This window comes from Brachyhypopomus gauderio, chromosome 7 (genome assembly GCF_052324685.1).
Source record: "Brachyhypopomus gauderio isolate BG-103 chromosome 7, BGAUD_0.2, whole genome shotgun sequence".
In the NCBI taxonomy this organism is placed as follows: Eukaryota; Metazoa; Chordata; class Actinopteri; order Gymnotiformes; family Hypopomidae; genus Brachyhypopomus; species Brachyhypopomus gauderio.
The window spans coordinates 16,050,195-16,074,318 of record NC_135217.1 but is presented as its reverse complement, the minus strand read 5'-3'; the positions used below and the strand labels follow the sequence as shown (position 1 = coordinate 16,074,318).

The 24,124-nt window shown below is 39.9% G+C and overlaps 1 protein-coding gene across 1 annotated transcript; it reads right to left on the bottom strand.

Moving 5' to 3' along the window:
- Positions 1-1,709: 1,709 nt before the first annotated feature.
- On the bottom strand, positions 1,710-14,750 carry zbtb43 (zinc finger and BTB domain containing 43). Its single transcript, XM_077012084.1, has 2 exons — positions 14,628-14,750; positions 1,710-10,693 (listed from the first exon to the last, which is right to left on the bottom strand). The coding sequence occupies exons 1-2, from the start codon at positions 14,633-14,635 to the stop codon at positions 9,325-9,327; spliced, it is 1,377 nt and encodes a 458-aa protein (XP_076868199.1). The 5' UTR covers positions 14,636-14,750; the 3' UTR covers positions 1,710-9,324.
- Between the last annotated feature and the right edge of the window lie 9,374 nt (positions 14,751-24,124).

Here is a 24,124-nt window from a genome sequence, read left to right as displayed (position 1 = left end):
AGTGTGTGTGTAGAAAAAACTAAGGATGCCTGCTTCCCAGGAGCAGTTATCAGTTTCCCTGGGATTCAACCTTGGGTGCTTAGAAACGGATAAGCAATATTATCACCAACTCTGCTGCTGCACAGAAAACTTCAGTCTTACAGAAAAACATCTTCAATATGGTTAGTTAATTACTAAGCAGTACTTTTCACACAGACCATGCTATAGTGTCTGCATGGACATGATTAACATGAATCACACATGAATATAATCAATATTTCCTTCACACTTGTAAAACAACTGCATATCCTAGACAATTTTTCCTGTTGCTGTGTGGCGCGATGCAGGAAATGTGGATGCCTGTCCATCCACAAACAGCTCCAAGTCTGGATCATCTAAGGCAGGGGTGACCAACTAAAATTAGCCAAGGTCCAAATTTAAATATGTACCACAAGCAAGGGTCTGGAACATCAAATTTATTTTCAGCAAAACAGCAATTATACATAAAGATGGGACTTTTAGCATTTTGTAAATGTGCTTTGAAACAGCATTCTCCACCATGAATATTATTAAAACTAAATATCATTCCAGACCAGGGTTATTGCAGGTTTCAGTTAGTTAAATTTAAGACCAACACAACATATTACCAGAAACAATCCAATGATCCCTGAAACTCTTAAAACATTTTATTTTGATTAATTTAATTACAGGATTATATTAATTCAATATTAAAACAGATAATCAAAATAGTAACATTCTCAACCCAAGCAACCTTACCAACACAACACTAGCATATCTACATACAACCTCACCCTACATATCTCTGAGTTCTTCCTTTTCAGTACCAATCTCAGTTTCAAAGATTTTGACTTGGGCAAGCTTTTCTTTGTATGCCCTTCTCCGGGCATTTGACTTGGAAAGGAGCTGGATCCAGCATTGCCCTCAGCTTCTTCTGCAAGAGAATCTGCCACTCTAGCAAGACAGGTGGATAGGTCTTCCAAGCTTTTCTTCCTTTCCTTAAGGTCCTCAGTCAACTTTCTTTTCTGGCTCTGGGATTCCTTTTCTTTCCTGATTCGTTCCTGATCCAGAAAGAGTCTGTATTTTGACCGGGCTGCACCCACAGATGCTAAGAGTTCCTTAGTGAGGGAAACCTGTGACACCTCCATGCATTGTGACAGTCACATATGAGTCTGTGTGTGACAATTGTGTCCTTTTGCATGTTTTCTGCCTCCACCTCCTTGTTGGAAAATAAGAAATAAAAAGATAGACGTACACCGTCAAATTAAATAATCATACACACATTATACATTTAACAACATGTAGACTCAGCCTATCTTCAAGTATGTCTAAGGCATGGTTTGACCAAAATCCTCACACACTGCAGCTGATAAAATATATTAAATGTTACATTTTGGTAAAATTACTGAAATAAATGAAATTATAAAATTAACTAATTACATAAAGGCTCAGAATTTTCTTTCCCCAGGCCATCTGTATCTTAAAACACACAAAACTTTAACCCCCTACCTTCTTTTCTATTTATTATCCCAATGAAACCTTACTTTGTCTAGGCATGCTGAATATGAATTTGAATGTTAATATTGAAAACGTTGGGACACAATACCTGTTTTTACCCTATGTATATATGCCCACTAAAAGGCAATACATCAGTACAATGTAAATAAAACCATGTGCAAACAGAGAATGGGACAGTGGAACATGTTTCAAAACATGACATAACCCATCTACAGGGCATAGTTGTTTTTTTTTGTTTTTTTTTTCATTTTACATGATTTAACACAGTAATTATTTTTATTTCCTCTAGCTGGGATTTAGCATGCATTGAAACTTTTCTCTAACTCAATGCCATGCACAGTACATGGTTCTGAGATGTATTTGGATTGTAGCCTAATTGTATAAAATCAGTGGCGGATGCTGGTCTTTCAAGGAGGGGAAGCTCAATTTCGGCTTGAGTGATAGAAGTCAGTCTCCAAACACAAGCAGCTACAACAAAAATCACCAAAAATTGAAGCTCGATTTGTCACTAGTCGTTTTTAACGAAGAAAATGCCGCTAAGAGGATTAGGAAAATCTCCGGTTCAACTCAGAACAGAATGAAAAAAAAAAAAAAAAATTAAATGAAATGCTCCCGCGGAGGTTTACTCCAAAAGATCGCTGATTCGCTCATTTCGCAGTCAATCAAAAAGGGATTCAGCCTCAGACAGATCATCCAATCATCATGCAGAAGCTGAGCGTCCGGGCCAGCCGAGGCCAGCCCACTGCCCCATAGACCCCCAGAGACGCTGAGAGTCCAATGGGCGGGACAAAGCCCAGCATTTATCCAATGGCTCGTCTCGTTTCGCTGCACTCTTTGCTTCGCTATTGAACTCTGTAGACGCTCAGCGTCCACACCGTTTAAAGCACCGTGAAGCTGCGGGAATGAGTGAGAGGAAAGCCGCGTCGTTACCAGTGATAAGAAGCTGATTCTGAACAAAAGTTGAGCGCGTTGTAGCACATATTTAGTCAATGACATGTACACACAACAGTATATGTTTGATCACTTATTTTTGACATTTTAGGGGAAGCTGAGCTTCCCTTGCAGTCTTAGAGCAATCGCCACTGTATAAAATGGTTACCACATTGAAAAGAAGACTGTGGAGCATAATTAAGGATTACTTATTTTGATAAGTTTTAGTAGATCCTATGCTGTTTCATAGCCCATGAAACGAGAGCCCATGTACCTCGATTGCACATATCCATTGCTCCAGAACCGAACATGAAGATCCAGCTGTTTGGATTTTGTGGTTGAATTAAAGCTTTCATCGAACATTAACACATACAGCCCAGTAAGCGCGTATCAACTCTCTCTTGATGAAGTCTCCCAAGCCAAATCTAGCTATATATGCGATTTTGTTTAGTCCACACGAAAAAGTTTTCGCCATATTCGAACCAGGGAACATTGCCATCTGTTACCGCCCGGTCTAGGTCAGACGGTAACAGAAAATAAATGATGGAGTGATTGGAGGAGCGAAGTAATAAAGAGGAACCGACAACAACTTAACCGTCTCAAAATATATGTATTTTGACAAATATAAATGCAAGGTGTTACAAGCATGGGCTTAGCACCGACTGACTTCAGGTAGGCCACGCTGAAAACGGGAAAAGACAACCAAACTACAAAACAAACAGCGGCCTACCCTACCTGGTGCTAAGCAACATCCATAAATCATAACTAACAACAAAACAATGAATAAAATGAAACACCATAAACAACATACAACTACGCAAAACAAAGACATAGTCCACCACACACGGAAACGGGCAGTCTAACAACTCTTAACACCGGTTAGCTGATGTATATCAAAATCATCCCAAACAGGGAGAACAAACGAGGAGAGCCTGCCACTCTCTCCTCTCGTCCGCACTTCCAGGAAGCCTTTTGTAGTTGTGGACTCGTCAGGCACCGCCCAGAACCATGTGACACCATAATCACGGGTGCACCTGAAAGAGATTACAACACCACACAGTAACAACTCATCACGCTCCCTTGGGAGAACAGCACAATCATACAGCAACAACTCATCACGCTCCCGTAAGAGAACAGTACTAAGTGTACAGTAATACCTCATCACGCTCCCTTAAGAGAACAGTACGGCTGTACAGTAAGAACTCATCACATTAGGACCTAACACCATCACTGGATCCTAATGTAGCCCGAATATCATTAGCCGAAGCGCTAGTGATACTGTGGTGGAGTCCGGCGGGACCCGGCACTGACGATAGCGAAGACAGCGGGGATGAGGCACAAAATTGTGTGATGGCTTGAGTCCGCTGAAGGCTTTTCATGGCAAGGGCCGTTTCCTGCCTGCGGTTATTATGGGTTTTGTAGTTTAATTAACACGTACCAACACCTGTAGCCCCGCATAAACACAGACAACAAAGAACTGACTTACGGACGTTCCGATTAAACTACACTTCTCTAAAATTAACTAAGGTAAAATTTTAAGACCTGACTAAATTAAATTTAAGACCTTGGATGAAAATCTTTTAAGGCCTTAACATTTTAAGACTTTTTAAGACCCTGCAGACTTGTGCTTGTGCCACATGTGCTTATGGATGGACCTGGCCCCATTTAAACCCAGATTCAAAACCCTTGCTGGACAACAAAGAGCTAATTTTTCCTCGTTAAACAAAGTAAACAAGCTGTGAATTGTAAGACAAGCACGTATTTTAGATTATGTTGAGAAGTTTTATTATAGGTGAAATACAATTAAAAGAAAAGCACTTTATTTTGATTTCACTGCAAACCAAATAAAAAACGAAAGACATTTTTATTTAATTTGAATCCCATAGTATTTAAATAATGCTGAAAGTGCCATATTTATGTGTAATTGCTGTTTTGCTGAAAATAAAATATAAATTTGATTCCGGAGCCTTGCTTGTGGTACATTTTTTAATTTGGGCCTCAGTTAATTTTAGTTGGTCACCCCTGATGTACAGAATTGCCCCAAAATAAAGAAAAAAATAATTGATTACTTTAAGATTAGGGACAGTCATGGTTCGGTGGTAGGGAACTGGTCTTGTGACCAGAGGGTTGTGGGTTCGATTCCCAGGCCTGAGGCCATGACTGAGGTGCCCTTGAGCAAGCCACTGAACGCTGAGTGCCGGGCGAGGGCTGCCCACTGCTCTGGGCATGTGTTCTAACTGCACAAATGGGTAAAAGCAGAGGACAAATTTTGAGTGTGGTGAAAAATTACAATTGGCAAAATGACAGTTTTTTTTTTTTTACACAAGATGCCTAATGACACATTAAAAGATACAAAATATTGACATCATATGAAAAACATATAGTAGTAATAAAACATTTATTGCTTAAAACATCTTTATACAAACCTCTTATAAAGTTCTTCTATAAGAAGAAAACTAACAAGAAAAAATTGAAAATCTCAGCCACTTTTAAAACAGACAGGTCTACCACATCATGATTTTCAGGACACAAGAGCAATAAATAAATAAAAAAATAAAAGGTAAAAATGAATAAAAAAATAAATTAATAAACTTTCGCCTTAAGATAAACAGCTTAAACAAAATGTGTTCATACATTGAAATCAAAGACTTTGGGATAGACTCTTGGGCCCATATTGTGCTGTATGAGAAATAAGACCTGTATCTAATAGTAAAACCTTTCTATAAAAAACTAAACCGGTTCTATACTTCACCAGTCATTGGTTCTATTGAATCTATGTCAACTTTGTGTCCCATGACAGATTGTGTTCATTTATTTAATGAATTGTTAAAATGTCTAAACACGTCAGCACAATTATATGTATTAAGCTGACTAAATAAAATAAGTTTCACAATGCATGAGTGTATGGATATTAAGTCTGACTTTCACAAAATAAGGAATAATTTCTTAACATCAAAATATCCATTATTTTCATAATCTTCCATTATTAAATTTTTTAACTGGTTGAAAAGGTCTTTAACATATGCTGATAGACTGCGCAGTATAACTGGATATAAAGGATTGTCTTTTTGCTTGCTTTCTTTGAGCCATGTAAAATCATATGAATACACATTCATTAACATATCTTAGTATACTCTAAATCAAGAGATTTCAAATTAAAATGTTTCAATGAATCTTGTGAGATGAGGTGGCACAATTTTTGTAGCAACATACACAATATTTAAAACAAATACGACTGCATTAAATAAATCTAGAGTTCAGGTATTTTAATTTATTCTTTGTGAAAACCATCACAAAATCTTTGCTTTGAGGTTTTGTTGTAATTGAGGTTATGTATTATTTGCTAGAAGCAAATAATATTTGGCAGTTTAAGAATCAGCATCCCTGGAGTAATGGGTAATTAAGCTTACCCACAGCCATGCAGCCATTTTTAGTAGAAAGCAATAGTGGAATACAGTCTAAGAATCACATGCATTTCTCAAAAACTGTGCAGAAGGTCTTTAAGAGTCTTAACCCTTAGATGCATAAGTGGGGTCAAAAATGACCCCAGGGGGTTTTATTCTTCAAAATCTCTGAGAGTAAATTTTTTAAACTTCCATATTCCAGGTAGTCCTCATAAAACTTGTTTGTGACTTGAGGCCATTTGAATTTTTTTTGTTTGTTTTTATACATTTTATGAAATTGCAGTTTTTGTGTCACTACCCCAGTCTTCCATAAGTGGGGTCAAAAATGACCCCAAACAGAATCTCATGGTTTTGCATTAGGAACCTTTGTTTCTTACCAACTGTGACTGTTAGGACACATTTTCTGTTGCATTTTCTGCGTTTCCTGCGCTTTGACGACAAGAGAACCAGAGCCACACGACTGGAAACGGACCACATGGCAGCGTTCCGTTATATATGGGACATGTTCCTCGTCAACTGCAGGCAGAAATTCATCCCAAGCGATTGTGTCACAGTGGACGAACAGCTTATTCCATTTAGAGGGAGGACCAAGTTCTTGCAGTACATGCCAAGCAAGCCTGCCAAGTACGGCATCAAAATCTTCTGGCTTTGTGATGCACGCACACCGTATGCGGTGGATGGGATTGTATACAGGGAGACAACCCGGGAAAGAAGCGCAAAAGAACTTGGGTGAAAACATTGTCCGTCAGCTGTGCAGTGGTTTTAGACACACAGGTCGCAACATCACCACGGACAACTTCTTTACCAGTGTGCCTCTTGCAGAGCATCTCCTGGAGAACGGGCTGACAATTGTGGGAACGTTGGGCCAGAACAAGCCAGACATCCCTCCAGTGATGAAGGCTTCTAAGTCAAGGGTAGTCCACAGCACTGAATTCGGATTCAATGGAAGCATGACCATGATCAGTTATGTGAGAAAAAAGGGAAAGGCTGTGATGCTTCTGAGCACAATGCACCACAGCAAGACGGTGCATGAAAACACCCCAAAGAAAAAACCAGAAATCATACTCTTCTACAATGAGACCAAAGGAGTAGATACTGTTGACCAGATGGTTGGCAACTACACCTGCAAGCGCCAGACACAGAGGTGGCCCATGGTGCTGTGGTACAACATGTTGGATGTAGCGACTCTAAATGCATACTCATTTTTCAGGACTCAGCACCCTGAATATTGCCAAGGAAGCTCCTGCGCACGCCGACTTTTCCTCATGGAGCTCTCAAAGGAGCTTGTAACTCCGCAAATGAAAAGTCGCTTGGAAGGTACCCCGAACCTACCAAGCTATGTTACTGAGGCAATGGGAAAGTGTGGAGAGGAAAAACAGCAAGAGGAGACAGTCCCAGAGGGCAGTCAGAAGAGAAAAAGGTGTCAGATATGTCCAAGAAGTAGGGATCGGAAAGCCACCCGTTGCTGTTATAGATGCAGTACCCCAGTGTGCAATGCTCACAGCAAAACACAAACAGTTTGTGACAATTGCACACAGTGAATCAAGAATTTATCATTATGTGTGTGCAAATGTGAGTGGACAGGGTTCTGGTGTTATGTATGTTCATTTTCATTGGATTTATGTGAAATATTGTTATTAATATTCATTTATTTATGCTTAATTTTAATATTTATTTGTTCTTTCTTGTGAAAAATAAAAAGTTATACATCTGTATGTTAATTACTTTTGTTCACACAAATACAATAAATATAATCAATTTATTTTTAGTCAATTGCAAAAATACACGGATGGGATCATTTTTGACCCCACTCATGGAAGAGTGTATGTTTTTTTACTTATGCATCTAAGGGTTAAGAATGTGCAAATTCATTGATTGCCACTCATAGGTGAATTTCTCATGGACAGAAGCAGCTGGAGGTCAGGTTGATGACTCCATAACTTTTGATTTGTGACCACAGTCAAACAAAACATAATTTCTACTTATTATGTGATTACTTGCATAGCAACTGTTTCTTGAAAATGCATGAATAGACAATATTTAAAACAAATATTTTTGTAATCTTAAAGGACTGCATTAAACACATCTAGAGTTCAGGTATTTTAATTTATTCTGCCAGATGCAGCTGAAAACATTGCTTTTCTGTCTATTCGTGCATTTTCAAGAAACAGTTGTGATGCAAGTAATCACATGATCAGTAGAAATTGTTTTGTTTGACAATAATCCTGAAGGTCACATTACAACAGGTTCATTAAATAATGAGGCATGCAAATATTAAACTCCCATTCTATTATATTACAGCCCTTTACAAAGTTGTCCATCTTTATTTCTGTTCTGATGTTAAATTATACCAACACATTGTAAGGTTAAATTTTTTGTATCAGCAAGGTTCCAGAAGGTTCTCTTATTCACACATTATCGAGATTTGGATGATGCCTTACATCCATTTAGAAACTCGAAAAATAGTTAAACATTTTCTAAAAAGTTACTAAATAACAATGTCACAGAGGAAATAGAGGTTAGATCATGCATATTAAATAATACTTTCAAAAGAAGGTGTTATGAAAATCAACATTACATAGTTTTATGAGACTTAACAGCCAAAGAACCTTGATGATCAGACATATTTCAATGTATAAAATGGCTCAGATATTTTTCATCCTGTCCTAGACAATAAAGACCATCATGCATCCACCACACTACAGGGAACCTCCAAGGCAGGGGTAGCCAACCCGTCAGAGACCAAGAGCCACTTGTTACGGCACAGACCAAGAGCCACATCATACAGGGACATGTAAATTGTTGACGGGGGGTGGCGAGCGTACATTGTTGGGGGGGTGTAATGGACAAAATCGATCGATCGCCAGTAGTTGGCGAATAAGTAACTCGTGTGAAGACAGTCAAATGCATGTTTTCCACTACGCCGGTTTTGAAAGTATTAGCGGCTCGCTAGGCTTGTAAACAAACCACGCACCATGAAGATGTAGCAGTGTGTCGCCCTCAGAGTTGATGAGGTAACCGGGCCACAGCACAGACCGTTTGTGCAGGTGAGAGCGCGGACCAGCTGGGGAACCGCATGAAACCAGGCAAAGAACCGCAGGTTGGCCACTCCTGCTCTAAGGTGTCAATGATTGGGACAAGCAAAGCCACAAAGTTTTTTTTTTTTTTTCCCTCAAATTTGCATAATTCAATTGCATTTAAGTACTTACGGACTTAAGTACAGTACGCTTTTAAATGACTTTTAAACAATTCTGGCTGCTATGAAAAATGTTCATTCAGGGGGAGTGTGTAGTTCCAGGTACATTAAAAGATGCCTCAAAAGCTTTAGGAGATTCAGAATTACAGCATCATCTGCTGAATGTTCCAGCTTGCCCTAATAGATTACCACTCCTCTAAAACCTCAATGACATTATGGAATGTCATGCGTTCACGGTCAGTCTGTTTATTCACCCAAAGTCCTATGAAATCATCAAAACTATGATAAATGACCTTCTTGAGTTCTCAGGGCCTGCTGGGCCTTGGCACAGGTAGAGGTATGGCGGTTGAAGCTGTCTCTCCACATGAAGCGTTTTGAACAGAGACTGCACTCATAAGGCTTGATTCCAGTGTGGATTTTCATATGGCCCACCAGATGGTGCTTCATTTTGAAGCTCTTGCCACATACAGCACAGCCAAACGGACGCAGACCCAAGTGCATGCTCATGTGACGATCTCTCTGACTCTTGTGGGTGAAGCTCTTGCCACACTGACATGGGTAGAGCTTGTAGACCTCAGAGGCAAAGCCTGAGTGGGTGGTCTGCTCTTTTGTGTCTCCACTTTCCTGAGAGCCATTTTGTTCACCTATAACTACACCTGAAATTCCATCTGTCTGCAGATAATTCTTAGACATTGTAGGAGAGCCCTCATCACTATTTTGGGAGAATCCCCCAATGGAGGCCCCATAGAAATCCTGTGGCTCTTCATAGGAGCTGTCCTCATCCAAACTCTCATCAAGGTGCGCCACCAGCTTCCCCTTCAAACACTCCTGCATGATGTCTGCTGTGTGCTTGAGTTGATCTGAATCAGATGCAGTGCGAGACTCATTGGCAAAAAACGCACCACAATCTTCACGAGTCTGCCTTTCAGATTTTATGTGCACCTTCTTTCTGTGACCCATAATGCTGGGAGGCACATAAGTAGGCCTTAAATGTTGGTTTTCAGCTGCATCTGGCTCCGCACAGTCACTACAAGACTTTTCATGAGGAGAACAATTTGCACTCTGTGAAGTACCTGGCCCCAGCACAGGTATGGAAACCCCATCCTCCAACAGTGCTTCTACACCAATTTCCTCCCTTTGACCACCTGTCCGAATGATTTCCTCAAAGCCTCTCCTCTCTTCACTATCTATGTAATAACCATCTTCTTTGGGGGATATGTCCTGTTCAAAATGTGCACCCCCTGTCTTTCCTATCTCTAAAAGTTCAGTGCACTTGTCCACCACATGCCACATTTGTAGAAAGCTAGCAGCTGTCAGGAAAGCTACCACCTCGCCAGATGGTACCGAGAGGGCTCCTGTGTAACAGGACAAGAGCAGCCTTTCAAATACAGATGGATGCATGACATCAGGTAGGATAACACGGGCACTGTTTTTCAGCAGCACCTGGTCACAGAAATAGGGAGAGCTGGCTGCAAGTACAGCACGGTGGGCTCGAAACTGGTGGATACCCAAGCACACAATGAGGTCACACAACTGACCCCTCTGACGCTGCTGATTCAGTTTCTTCAGGAGGGAGCACGAGAAGTCTGGGAACTCAACATGGAAAGAGCCTGCTTCGTTCTCCATAATATACCAAGACTCATAGATTCTGGAAGAAATAGGTCAGATTAAGATAAATAATCCAATTATATCATAATTGAACTAAAAGTACTGATCTTACACTGTACTCAAGGAATAAAGATTCACACTTTGCCGTAAGACTAGACCAAGAATTTAATCGAGTCCGTTTCTGATATGAAGTGCCATACAAGTGGAAAATTTATAATTTTCAAATTACAGTTAACGGACCAAACATTGCCCCTTTAAAAATATTTGTGAATGTGCTAACATTAAAACCACCTGCTTTTCAACTGTCAGGAAAAGATAAATGGACATGAAAATTCGCTTGACAGTTGTACCTAGGACTTATTAAGAAAAAGCTAATTAGCTTGCTAACAATTCCCTGCTGGAAAAACCAGCTTAAACCAGCTTGGATTTTAAGCTGGTCAAGATGGTCTAAAGCTGGTTTGGCTGGTTGACCATCTTCGTCAAGCTGGTTAGAGCTGGTAAACCAGCTTGACTTAGCTTGGCATAGCTGGTTGACCAGCTTGGTCAGCTGGAAAGGCTGGTAAGACCAGCTTGACTCAGCTTGGCATAGCTGGTTGACCAGCTATGTCAGCTAGTAAGGCTGGTAGACCAGCTTCATTCAGCTGGTATGACCTGAATGGCCAGCATATCAGTTGATATGTAACTGGTAGACCAGATTGAGGCAGCTTGTAAGAGCTGGATGAACAAGTGCGAACAATTTAAAATAATAAGAATTCTGGTTTGTTTGGTTTTTTTTTGTTCTCACAGTGAGTAAACTGTATATGTATGGCATTACATAGTTTAATCTCAAATTACATTTTATCGCATAAGCACATCTGTGAGATGCTGTGATCAGCTATGATCTATTGATGTAGAAAAACTACATGATTCAACTTTTCACATTTAATCCTAAACAAAAAAATTTAATTATTGCTTTAAGGTAAAACAATTAAGACAAAAAATATATTCCATTACATTTTAGTATTTCTTTTGTTTTAATGAATTAATGTCAAAACAGTATACATTGTTTAGTAATATACATACATAGACTTACACAAGTTCTACACATTCTGAATAAGTATGAAATCCTCATTTTGGCATGTTCAAGATGTGTTATTCTTGCACTCTTGTTCTTTGGCATCTCCACAACAAAATAATTTAAAATAAAAAAAAAATAAAGACCATTTTGTCTTGGCTGATTTCTCTCTCTCTGTGTCTGTCTGTCTGTCTGATTCTGTTTTAAAGGCAAATAATCAGGTTTGCATGAAAACCACAGCATTTAGTATTTATTCATAAATGAGGACTTCCCTGTAAGGTCATATTGTATTACAACTTTATTTTAATGTTCTGCAATGATCAATAGCTTTCGCGAACCTCAGAATTGTTCGAACGGAGGCTGCTTTCGATTGCTGTTAAAAATGAATTTGATGTTAGCTACCTAGCGCTCTCCCGTTCGCTGTATTTTTTCCTTTTTATCTGAACTTTTCGCGTTAATAAAATGGTTGCCTACGTACATAAATCGACGACGGAGTAAAGAATATTGTTAAATATACAGAAGACTGTATTCTTCGGTGCAAGCATACTGGATTCTGTGGGGGTTTTCACTGGCCAAATCTTGATGTTAAAAGGTAAGTGCCTAGCTAATGTTTTTATAATATAGACGAATAGTATATCCTATAACAACAATTCAACATTTTGTTTGACGTGCAACGTGAGTTAACGTTATTGCTATCTGATATAGTCCTTCAAGTTAGCTACAAGTTACCCAGGATAGCTAGAAATTACCCTGTTGCAGCGATCACAATTGTCCGCGACCTGTTAATTAAGAGGGTTTCCCGGCAACGTCATCTACGAACCCACCTAATATTAAGCCTTATAACAGGGTTGATAGTTAGCTACCCCTGACGCTGCTGATGCTACCATTTGGTTAGCTAATTCTAACCTAACAAGCTATCAAGTTTATGGCTGCCGGTAGCCTGCTATAGCCTACTGCATGCAGCACAAATGGTAGCATCAGCAGCCTAGTCTAAACATATATATGTAGCCTACAATGTGTTATAAGTAAATAAAAAATACTTATCTTCTGCATCTACAGCCGATGCAATGTCCCATGCTTTATTATTTCGTGTTCTTATAATCAATCTGGTCGAGATCATATTATATTCTCATTAACTGAGAATGTTGGTGGTGAATCAGGTCAATTTTTTTTGGTCAAAATGCCTCAAGTGCACTGACAAATACTGTATTAATGTAGGCTTTAGAGTAACCTTAGCTGATATTATTTTTGTTTGTTTTTTATGCGTTGTGGTATTGTCTGATTATATTGATTTGATTTGCATATAATCATGAAACTAAAAACACATTTTGTTTCTTTTATACAGATGGACATTGGTGTAGGGATTTACATTGATATAAATCAGTGGAAGAGAGTCCAAGGAAACTGGAAGGATGGCTTGTTTGAGAAAAAGCTGGCAGTGTGCATTTGGGGCACAAACACTTTAGCCAACTGGAGCACTAAAAAGTAAGTATGTTGATAAAAATCTGAAAATCCGAAAATCATGGAGGACATTACTGCTGCATGAAATATTATTTGTCTCTTATGGACCAGGATGGTTGAATTTTGTTCATTTCTCACTGACTTGCTAATAATCTTATACACATCTTTTGTGCACAATGTTGATATTTAACAAAATTGTGCATAATAATAATAATAACAACTTGGGTTTTGAGCAGGCTATAGTCTCCATGTAGGCTAGACGTTTATTCCTCACATTTAGAGTTTTGCTCCTCTGTGAAGGCCTATACATGCAAGTAAATGATTTCTAGTTTATCTTGCAACTAAATAGTTTTTGGAGTTTTGGAAAACTGTATATAATTTATTGTTGTGCAGTAAATCATGTTTTTATTCATATTTGTGACAAGTCTTCTCTTGACATATTTTGCTTTATTTTGTTTTGGTAAAGGTTGCTTCCAAAAGTGTCTTGAGACTCAAAATCTGGAAGAGCTCGAGCTATGGACCAGAGCAGGAAAATTTGGACATTTTGTAACAGTTAAATCCAAGACATCAACAAGAAACAAAAAAATGAATCAATAAGTACATTATTTGTTATTTAATGAACTTAATTATTATATTTTTTGTTTAAAATCTAGTTTGTAAAAATAAAATTTTTACAGCAGCTATTACAATATCTCAGTAAATAAATATTTTTGAGTTGTCTTTGTTTATTGCAATTGCCTATTTTTTGCCTATTGTTCAAGATCTGATAAGAAGGAAATTGGTCTACTAACAGTAAAGCCAGGGCATAGGGTTAGTGTTTAGGGGTTAGGTTCACACATGTTTAAACCTTCCCTGTTTATTTTAGTGTTGGACTTCTCTGGCACAATTCATTTAATTAACTAACCCTTTATGATGGGATAGGCATGTACGAAAACATAAAAATATTCCAGACAGAAATTCCATGACCAGGGTTGAGGCACATATAACATATAATGTTATATCATTGTATCATATTCTGGTCAGTTGACTGTTCTGCTACAAGATATCAAAGGTTAATTGTAAATAAAAAATACTAGTTAAAACCCTTTACAGAATACCAGGTACACGCTGGTTTAAAACCACACACCAGCTACAAGATGGTTTAAGATGGTGTAACCAGGTATAAACCAGCTACCATCTATGAAGCAGCTAACAGCTGGTTTTAGATGGTTTAACCGGCTACCAGCTACAAACCAGCTACCAGGTTCCAAAACACAGCTTAAGCTGGTCAAGCTGGTTAACCAGTTTGACCAGCTTAAGATGGTATGAGCTGGTTTTTCCAGCAGGGAAACTTGCTAGTCAGCTAGCTACTGCTTGCAAAACAAATAAGGGGAGCTTTCGGTAAAAAGGGAGTTTTTTTCTGGTAAAAATCACAAATTTACTGTGGTAATTAAAACGAAACGTATGGATAAATACTGACCTTTTCATTACAATCGAATAAGTAATAACATCTCCTTTGTAGTCCCATTGTCCATTTTTCGTTTAATTCCTTCTGAATTCTCAACCGCTTCTCTTCCGTGTTCCACCGGATTTCGCACCTTATACGTCATCACGTCGACTCGCGTGGTGCACCATAAATGTAAACATACACACCCCCTTTGCTGGGTTGCCAGTTTGCTTAACATTTTCACACAAACGGGATACGTGACGTCCTTAGTGCGTTTTGTCCGAGGCAAGGACAAGGACACACACACACATACACACACACACACACCCACACACACACACACACACACACACACACACTGGCTTGTACCAGGAATTATTCATTTTGTCTCAAAAAGTGATGTCAGTTTTGATAATATTTCAGAAAGCTCCATCATATAAGAATTTTTGTCTGACTTATATGCAGCAATGAAGTTGCTTTAAATAAATGAATAAATAAATGTTTTCCCATGGAGAAAAGACCTTTACAAAAATGAAGCAATAATATCTGATTTCTGATACTAGCTTTCCAGCTCAGCTCTGACATCACTCCATCTTGTCATTTCAACAGGATCCCTCCTGATACTGCACTGAATATTCATCACTGCGGCCTTAAAGAAAACAATCTGGGGGACATCCTATTACTCACCCGAAATTACAGCATATAACAGAAATGAGGATAACATATTTCTGTCAATTCTTATGTTACAGTAACATATTTTTCTAACTATGCTTGAACACTTCCTGATAATTCCCTACTTTTTATAAATATAGATAGATAGATAGATAGATAGATAGATAGATAGATAGATAGATAGATAGATAGATAGATCTGGATGCCATGCATGAATTAAATTACTTTTACTCTTCCAACAGGGATATTTTTTAAGACTAATGTTTTGATTTATACAACTGACTTTCTTAGATACTTACTGAACTATCAGCATCAAGCTATTACATTTTGTGAGCAAATTATTATTCATATGAATAATCCAATGAATTAGCCATGAGGAATTAGCTATATTTTGAGTTGTTTCAAAGGACACTCAGATTCAGGTATGGAGTCTGGAGAACTCTGGAACAGACAAATGTGAGGAAAGGTCAGCTGGTTTGACAACCTCAGTACAGCAAAATAAAAAAGGCAGGTTGTATTATGTGTCGCCAGAAGATTATAGAAATTAAAGGCACAAAGCCATGGGCTGTTGGATCATCCGGAGTCGTGTGCCACTGCTATTGTGTCTCTACACCTGTAGCTGGTGTGACGTAGGGAGAGAGGCGGCCGGAGGCACAGGTTGCATGTCGTGTTCTTTATTGTCCATATTGAACCAAAATGATAACACAAATGCATGTGCAGAAGGGAACACAGAAACAGAGCACGACACTCAAGGAACTGAAACAAATGACAACTTGGCATATGCAGACGTTATGAGAATACGACTTCTTAAGTCAGCAGGAGAGCAGCTCCAGGACGCGAGGCATAGTCCTCATGCAATGTGCAGCACTGGACTGCACGACTTGTGGGATGATAAAGGGTGCAAGCTAACGTAAAACAGGTGTTAGTAATCAGGAGATTGGGACCTGGGAAGTGGTTTGGAGCTAGGGGGCGAGCGCAGTGCAGGTGAGTGAGTGGGTACACGCGCCCTCTGGTGGCCTCCCGCCCGACCCACCGTAGCAGCTGGCTCTAGCTGTCTAGCTAACCACACTTTTTTAACCTGTGTCAAGCAAACCCCTTTAGTCAGGCAGAACTGCCAGCCTGCTCTGCTTCAATGCCAGCAGTCTTAACCTGCCCCATTTTAAATTCTGCAATGACAGGACATGTCCAGCTTCTCAATATGAAATGTCAGTCTACCTTGCAGCTCTGTCAGTAGTTAGTCAGTCAAATCTCTCCAACTCTCTCGACAACTAACTTTTTCTGAACTTCATCCACAAACCTCATCCCTTAGCTTTCCTCAGTCCTGCTCAGCACGCAACACCTTCAATCTGCACTACATTTAGTTACATTTGTGGAACTACATAGTCATGTCTGCTCCAAGTTATTACTGACAGTCTATTGTTTAACCTGTTCCAGTGTCTATGCTTCAATCTCATCCATTATTAGTCATAGTTTTGGTCTCCATGCCGCCCGACCCACCTTGAATCCTCATCCAGCCCAGTCCTCAGTCCCAGTCCCCAGCAGTTCCTCCAATATAGATGTGGGGCCTCAGGTATTATTCAGCAGGGCGAGGGTGGATGAGCAGTTTCTGATCAATGCATCAACGGGTGGCATCGATGTGTACAGTGTACACTGGCAGCAGTGTGCAAAGCTGTAATCAGAGCAAAGGCTATTTTGAAGAATCTAGAATATAAAACATGTTTTCAGGTTTTCTTTGTGTCAGACTGGCTTATCCTCATATCCACACTGGACTGGTCAGCAAACTTGCTGGCCAACTTCAAATTCCAATTTATTTATATAAATTTTTTTACAACATATGTTGTGACAAAACAGCTACAAATGCACGGGTAAGGGCAAACTTCCTAGGTGGGGATTAGGAACAAACCTTGGGAGGACCAAGACTCAAAAAGGCACTCATGCTCCTTTGGGCAGCCCAGCTAGTAGCTGTCCATATTTATAATTCTATTTCTAGACTAAGCAGTTCCTCCAATGTAGATGTGGGGCCTCAGGTATTTCAGCAGGGCAAGGGTAGATGAGCAGTTTCTGATCAATGCATCAACGGGTGGCATCGGTGTGTACAGTGTACAGTCATGGCCTAAAGTTTTGAGAATGACACAAATATTATATTTTCACATGATCTGCTGCCCACTGGTTTTTATGTGTGTTTGTCAGATGTTTTTATCACATACAGAAATATAATTGCAATCATATTATGAGTAACAAAGCTTTTATTGACAGAATGAGTTAATGCAGCAAGTCAATATTTGCAGTGTTGACCCTTCTTCTTCAGGACCTCTGCAATTCTCCTTGGCATGCTCTCAATCAACTTCTGGACCAAATCCTGACTGATAGCAGTCCATTCTTGCACAATCAATGCTTGCATTTTGTCAGAATGTGTAGGTTTTTGTTTGTCCACAGATTACCACAATATTCTATGATTGGGGACCTACACTTTCATAAGCAGTAGATTACCTTGTAGGTACCATACCTAACCAGCAGGTGGCAGCACAACCACAATACATATAACAATTAATTAATTATTAAATAATTAATTAATTGCTTCGATGGAAGAAAGAAAGATGTTTAAATACCTTGATCAGCAAACCATCTCTCTCTGGTTTACTCCATCCAGAGCACGTGAACTTTTGAACGATTAACAGCAAACACATACCTGTCAAGTCTCCCGTTTTGGCCGGGAAACTACCTTATTTTACTCCTCATTCCCAACGCCCTGCTGGAAAAACTAGCTCATACCATCTTAAGCTGGTCAAACTGGTTAACCAGCTTGACCAGCTTAAGCTGTGTTTTGGAAACTGGTAGCTGGTTTGTAGCTTGTAGCTGGTTAAACCATCCAAAACCAGCTGTTAGCTGCTTCATAGATGGTAGCTGGTTTATACCTGGTTACACCATCTTAAACCATCTTGTAGCTGGTGTGTGGTTTTAAACCAGCGTGTACCTGGTATTCTGTAAAGGGTTTTAACTAGTATTTTTTATTTACAATTAACCTTTGATATCTTGTAGCAGAACAGTCAACTGACCAGAATATGATACAATGATATAACATTATATGTTATATGTGCCTCAACCCTGGTCATGGAATTTCTGTCTGGAATATTTTTATGTTTTCGTACATGCCTATCCCATCATAAAGGGTTAGTTAATTAAATGAATTGTGCCAGAGAAGTCCAACACTAAAATAAACAGGGAAGGTTTAAACATGTGTGAACCTAACCCCTAAACACTAACCCTATGCCCTGGCTTTACTGTTAGTAGACCAATTTCCTTCTTATCAGATCTTGAACAATAGGCAAAAAATAGGCAATTGCAATAAACAAAGACAACTCAAAAATATTTATTTACTGAGATATTGTAATAGCTGCTGTAAAAATGTTATTTTTACAAACTAGATTTTAAACAAAAAATATAATAATTAAGTTCATTAAATAACAAATAATGTACTTATTGATTCATTTTTTTGTTTCTTGTTGATGTCTTGGATTTAACTGTTACATAATGTCCAAATTTTCCTGCTCTGGTCCATAGCTCGAGCTCTTCCAGATTTTGAGTCTCAAGACACTTTTGGAAGCAACCTTTACCAAAACAAAATAAAGCAAAATATGTCTTGTCACAAATATGAATAAAAACATGATTTACTGCACAACAATAAATTATATACAGTTTTCCAAAACTCCAAAAACTATTTAGTTGCAAGATAAACTAGAAATCATTTACTTGCATGTATAGGCCTTCACAGAGGAGCAAAACTCTAAATGTGAGGAATAAACGTCTAGCCTACATGGAGACTATAGCCTGCTCAAAACCCAAGTTATTATTATTATAAACAATTTTGTTAAATATCAACGTTGTGCACAGAAGATGTGTATAAGTTTATTAGCAAGTCAGTGAGAAATGAACAAAATTCAACCATCCTGGTCCATAAGAGACAAATAATATTTCATGCAGCAGTAATGTCCTCCATGATTTTCGGATTTTCAGATTTTTATCAACATACTTACTTTTTAGTGCTCCAGTTGGCTAAAGTGTTTGTGCCCCAAATGCACACTGCCAGCTCCTTCTGAAACAAGCCATCCTTCCAGTTTCCTTGGACTCTCTTCCACTGATTTATATCAATGTAAATCCCTACACCAATGTCCATCTGTGTAAAAGAAACAAAATGTGTTTTAATTTTTAATGTGTTAATATCAACACCCAGAATTTTCATTCTAGTTACCTTATACTTAGTCTGATTGTGTGATTTATGTGTGACTTGTGTGTTCGTCTGTATAATTTGATTTTGTGTAATTTGTGTGTTAACGGGCCGCCCAATGGAGGATGGGTTCCCATTTGAGTCTTGGTCCTCCTGTGGTTTCTTCATATTCCCCACCATCATAGGGAGTTTTTCTTTGCCACTGTCGCCTTTGGCTTGCTCATTAGGGATTTGGACCCATAGTATTGTTAACCTTGTAAATCCTGTAAAGCTGCTTTGTGACAACATGTGTTGTGAAAAGTGCTATACAAATAAATTTTGATTGATTGATTGATTCATTTCATGATTATATGCTAATCGAATCAGTATAATCAAAGACAATACCACAAAGCATAAAAAAACGAACAAAAATAATAATATCAGTTGTCAGCGCAACTGACTGATTCACCACCACCAGTGAATTCACCACCAACATTCTCAGTTAATGAGAATTAATATGATCTCGACCATATTGATTATAAGAACACAAAATGATAAAGCGTGGGACCAGGGGCAATTTTAGGATCTGGTCTTTAGGGGTGCCCAGCCCCCAGTGCTCACAGAGGCACAATACCAAAGTATTGCGCAGGTGCAGAGCAAGTTTTTTGCATAATATAACATTTTAAAAATGTGTTGAGCCAGGGGGTGCTGAGCAACCTCACGGTGGTGCTCTAGCACCACTAAAAATACCCTAGCCTCGCCCCTGCGTGGGACGTTGCATTGGCTGTTGGTGCAGAAGATAAGTATTTTTTATTTATTACATACTGTAGCATCAGGCCATGGGAGGCACCGGAGAGTAACTGTAATACCCATGAGCCCCAGCGGCCCAGAAGTGTTATGTTTTAAGTAAGTTTATGCCTTTGTGTTACGAGTTACTGTTATCCTTCACATGTGCTGTTAGTGTTAGTCACCCCGGTCCATTTCATGTACTTGTGCCTTACCTGAGTCTCCCTTCCACCTATGTGTAATGTGATTGTAATAATGCTATCCTCCATGTTGCATGTGTAAATCTAGCTGTTAAGCTCCATGCTATTGCACATGTGCGCATTGAGTTTTACTCAAAATACTAAACCAAAAACTTTTTTTTTTTTTAAACCAAAAACCATTTACAATTACTTTTATTTTAGGCAGGCCCTGCGGCCCTTCACTAATCTTCTGTAAGCATTGATAAATTAAATGATAATTTAAACCAGTTACTTTCCTTTTGTCGACTTCCAATGGTGCTGTACCGTCCAGCCTCTCCGCTGCCCGTCAATCTCTGGAATTTCTGTTTTCCTGCTCAGCATTTTCTTCATTTTCAGGACAATCTCTTGCAAAGTGTCCTAGTTTTCCACAGTTGTAACATTCACCACCTCTCCTCTGGGGTAACTCTCTCGTCCCCATCCACCTCGTCTTCTTCCTCTGCCTCTGCCTCTGCCTCTGGTGCGGGCGGCCCCTCCCGTGTTCTCTGTGAGTTCTCTGCACCATGGTCTCAGCTTGCTTCTGAATTTTCTTGTTCACTCTCCATGCCAGCTGTGCCTCATGATGCTTGGCGTGATCTTCTATGGCTTTCAGGGTGGCGTTGTTGTACCCAATCCACTGGGCTCTGATGAGGTCACTGATGTCTTTTCTCATGCTTACAAGGAAGCTGTTTCTCAGGTGGGCTTCCCATGGGCTGGCCTCTGCCGGCCTCCGCTCGTTATGCTGGTGTTACAAGACCGCTGTGGTCGTTGTGAACTCTGGTCAGTCTCACGACGAAGTCGCTGACAGGTTCTCCGTCTTCTTGTTTACATGCAGCTATTTTGGACGTGTTGATAGTGGCTGGGTGTGCAGCTTCCAGCCTTGCGACCAGGTGTCCTACAATCTCTCTGTAGGGCCTGTTTTAATCCTCCTGTCCAGCTGCTGGTGGTTCCCACTCAGTGTTGTGGAGTCGGATGTCTCCCGGTGTCCGGTCTCGGTCTATCTTGTTTGACTGGATGACAAGACTGAACAAAATCTGTTAGTTCTTCGCCGAAGCGCTTACCTCCCATCTCTGTCGATTTACCCAGGCCCACCGCCACCTTCATGATGTCATCTCCTGTCCAGTGATGGTGGACCATGATGACTCCTTCAGGGCCTGCAACCTCGACCATTGGGAAGGTCGTTGCGCACCCTGCGGTGGTCAGTTCAAGCATCACCTGACCCTTTCTTTCTGTGGCACGGCTTCTTGTGTGTGCTGCCACGGGTGAAGCTGGCGGCGGGGGTGGTGGTGGCGTTGGGGAGGTGGCGCTTCCCATCGTCCGGCTGGCGCATACCATCACCTGGTGGGCACACTCCATCGCCTGGTGGACGTCATCATACGGGACTAGCGGCCCTGGGTGCACCGGCAGCTGTTGGGCTGGTGGTAGTGCGGGAGGCAGAGGTTGTGGTTGTGATACCGGAACTGATGGCGCTTGAGCTCGCAGTGCAGGTGCGGCAGACAGAGTTTGCTGTCGTGTTGGCACCAGAGCTGGTGGCGCTGGAACTGGTAGTGGAGGTGGGGGAGGCAAGGGTAGCGGCTGTGGGTGCACCTGAGCGTGCAGTTGCTGGGCCGGGATGGCTGGCGCAGATCTTGGCGGGGCAGCATCGAGGTCTGAATTGGCTACAACAACACACTGAGAGACTTTTGTTAGTACACTTTTAATCCCTACCATTTCGTGCTTGCCTTTTCTTGGCTTCTTCAAGCCAACATTTTGCTTTTTCTTCCATATCTGCTTTATGTTTAACAAAATACTTGCGTATTTTTCTATCTGCGCCCTTGGGCTCTGTTTTTACTCTCTCAACTAGTCGGCGCAGATAGCCTACACTCAGTGTTCCCTTTGAACCAAACCCATAATGCTTTAGCCCAAAAACCCACATGTCGAGTTACATCTTCTAAATAATCTCTGGTCATTTGGTAAATCACACTTATAGTTATTATTATTGTGATTAAACTATGAGCCTCCGATGCTTTACTCTTATTATGTATTTTATCAATTTTTCCCAAATGATGTTTACTCATAATTCTAGACAATCCCAGAGATGACCCTTCACACTTTTTTTTTGTGTGAGGGGTCCCAAAAAAAATCCCAAATCAATTAAACACGTCAAAAAAGGTCCTCAAAATTTACTCAAAATTTAGATCAGCTCCTCGTACCAACGAAGCAAACAGTGCTTTTGCCTAGCGCCCGTCAATCTGGAAAGAGATCCAGCTGGGCAGAAGCGCACTGTCCTAAGTTTATGTCTGATGCAATTTTGTTGTTTAATAGTAAACGTAAACACTTAGGTGTTTTGGCCGGGGATTTTAATTGTGTTTTGGATCAAAATTTAGACAGGTCATCTACTTATTTTACCAATTCTAAATCTTCAATGGTGCTTAATCAGATGTGCACGGAATCTGGATTAATTGACATTTGGAGGGAACTGAACCCCCAAGTCAAGGACTATACTTTTTATTCCAACCCCCACAGTTCATACTCACGAATTGACTATGTATTTGTATCCAATGCTTCAATTTCCCTTGTAACTGGAAGCAAAAAAGGCCCAATTGCTCTGTCTGATCATGCTCCAGTCTATATGGAAATGAAATTAGACATTCCAAAATCTAACAGCAAAACTTGGAGATTTAATTCTTCTTTACTCACAAGCACAACATTTTGTGACTTCATGCATCAGCATATTCGCTATTTTTGGGAGGATAATAAATATTCTCCGGTATCTCCAGCTACTTTATGGGATGCAGCCAAGGCTACAATTAGGGGTGACATTATTTCATACTCCTCTTCAGTAAAAAGAGCTCAGACTCAAGAACGATTATATCTGGAGACAGAAAATGCTCGCCTAGAAAAACTACATTATGTCAAGCAAGAGCTAAACTAAATTTGAATTATACAAACCATATAAAAAAACTGCTTCTGTTTTCAAAACAGAGATATTTTGAATGGGACAACAAATCAAGTCGATTACTTGCACATCAATTAAAGAAGGAACAAAATGAGAGCTATTAAAATCCCTAAATAACCCTGATGGCACAATTACATATAGTGGGGAAAATAAGTATTTAGTCAGTCACCAATTGTGCAAGTTCTCCCACTTAAAAAGATGAGAGAGGCCGGTAATTGACATCATAGGTAGACCTCAACTATGAGAGACAAAATGTGAAAAAAAAATTGAGAAAATCATTTTGTCTGACTTTTAAAGAATTTATTTGCAAATAATGATGGAAAATAAGTATTTGGTCAATAACAAAAGTTCATCTCAATACTTTGTTGTATATCCTCTGTTGGCAATGACAGAGGTCAAACGTTTTCTGCAAGTCTTCACAAGGTTGGCACACACTGTTGCTGGTATGTTGGCCCATTCCTCCATGCAGATCTCCTCTAGAGCAGTGATGTTTTGGGGCTGTCGGCGGGCAACACGGACTTTTAACTCCCTCCAAAGGTTTTCGATGGGGTTGAGATCGGGAGACTGGCTAGGCCACTCCAGGACTTTGAAATGTTTCTTACGAAGCCACTCCTTTGTTGCCCTGGCAGTGTGCTTGGGATCATTGTCATGCTGAAAGACCCAGCCACGTTTCATTTTCATTGCCCTTGCTGATGGAAGGAGGTTTGCACCGAAA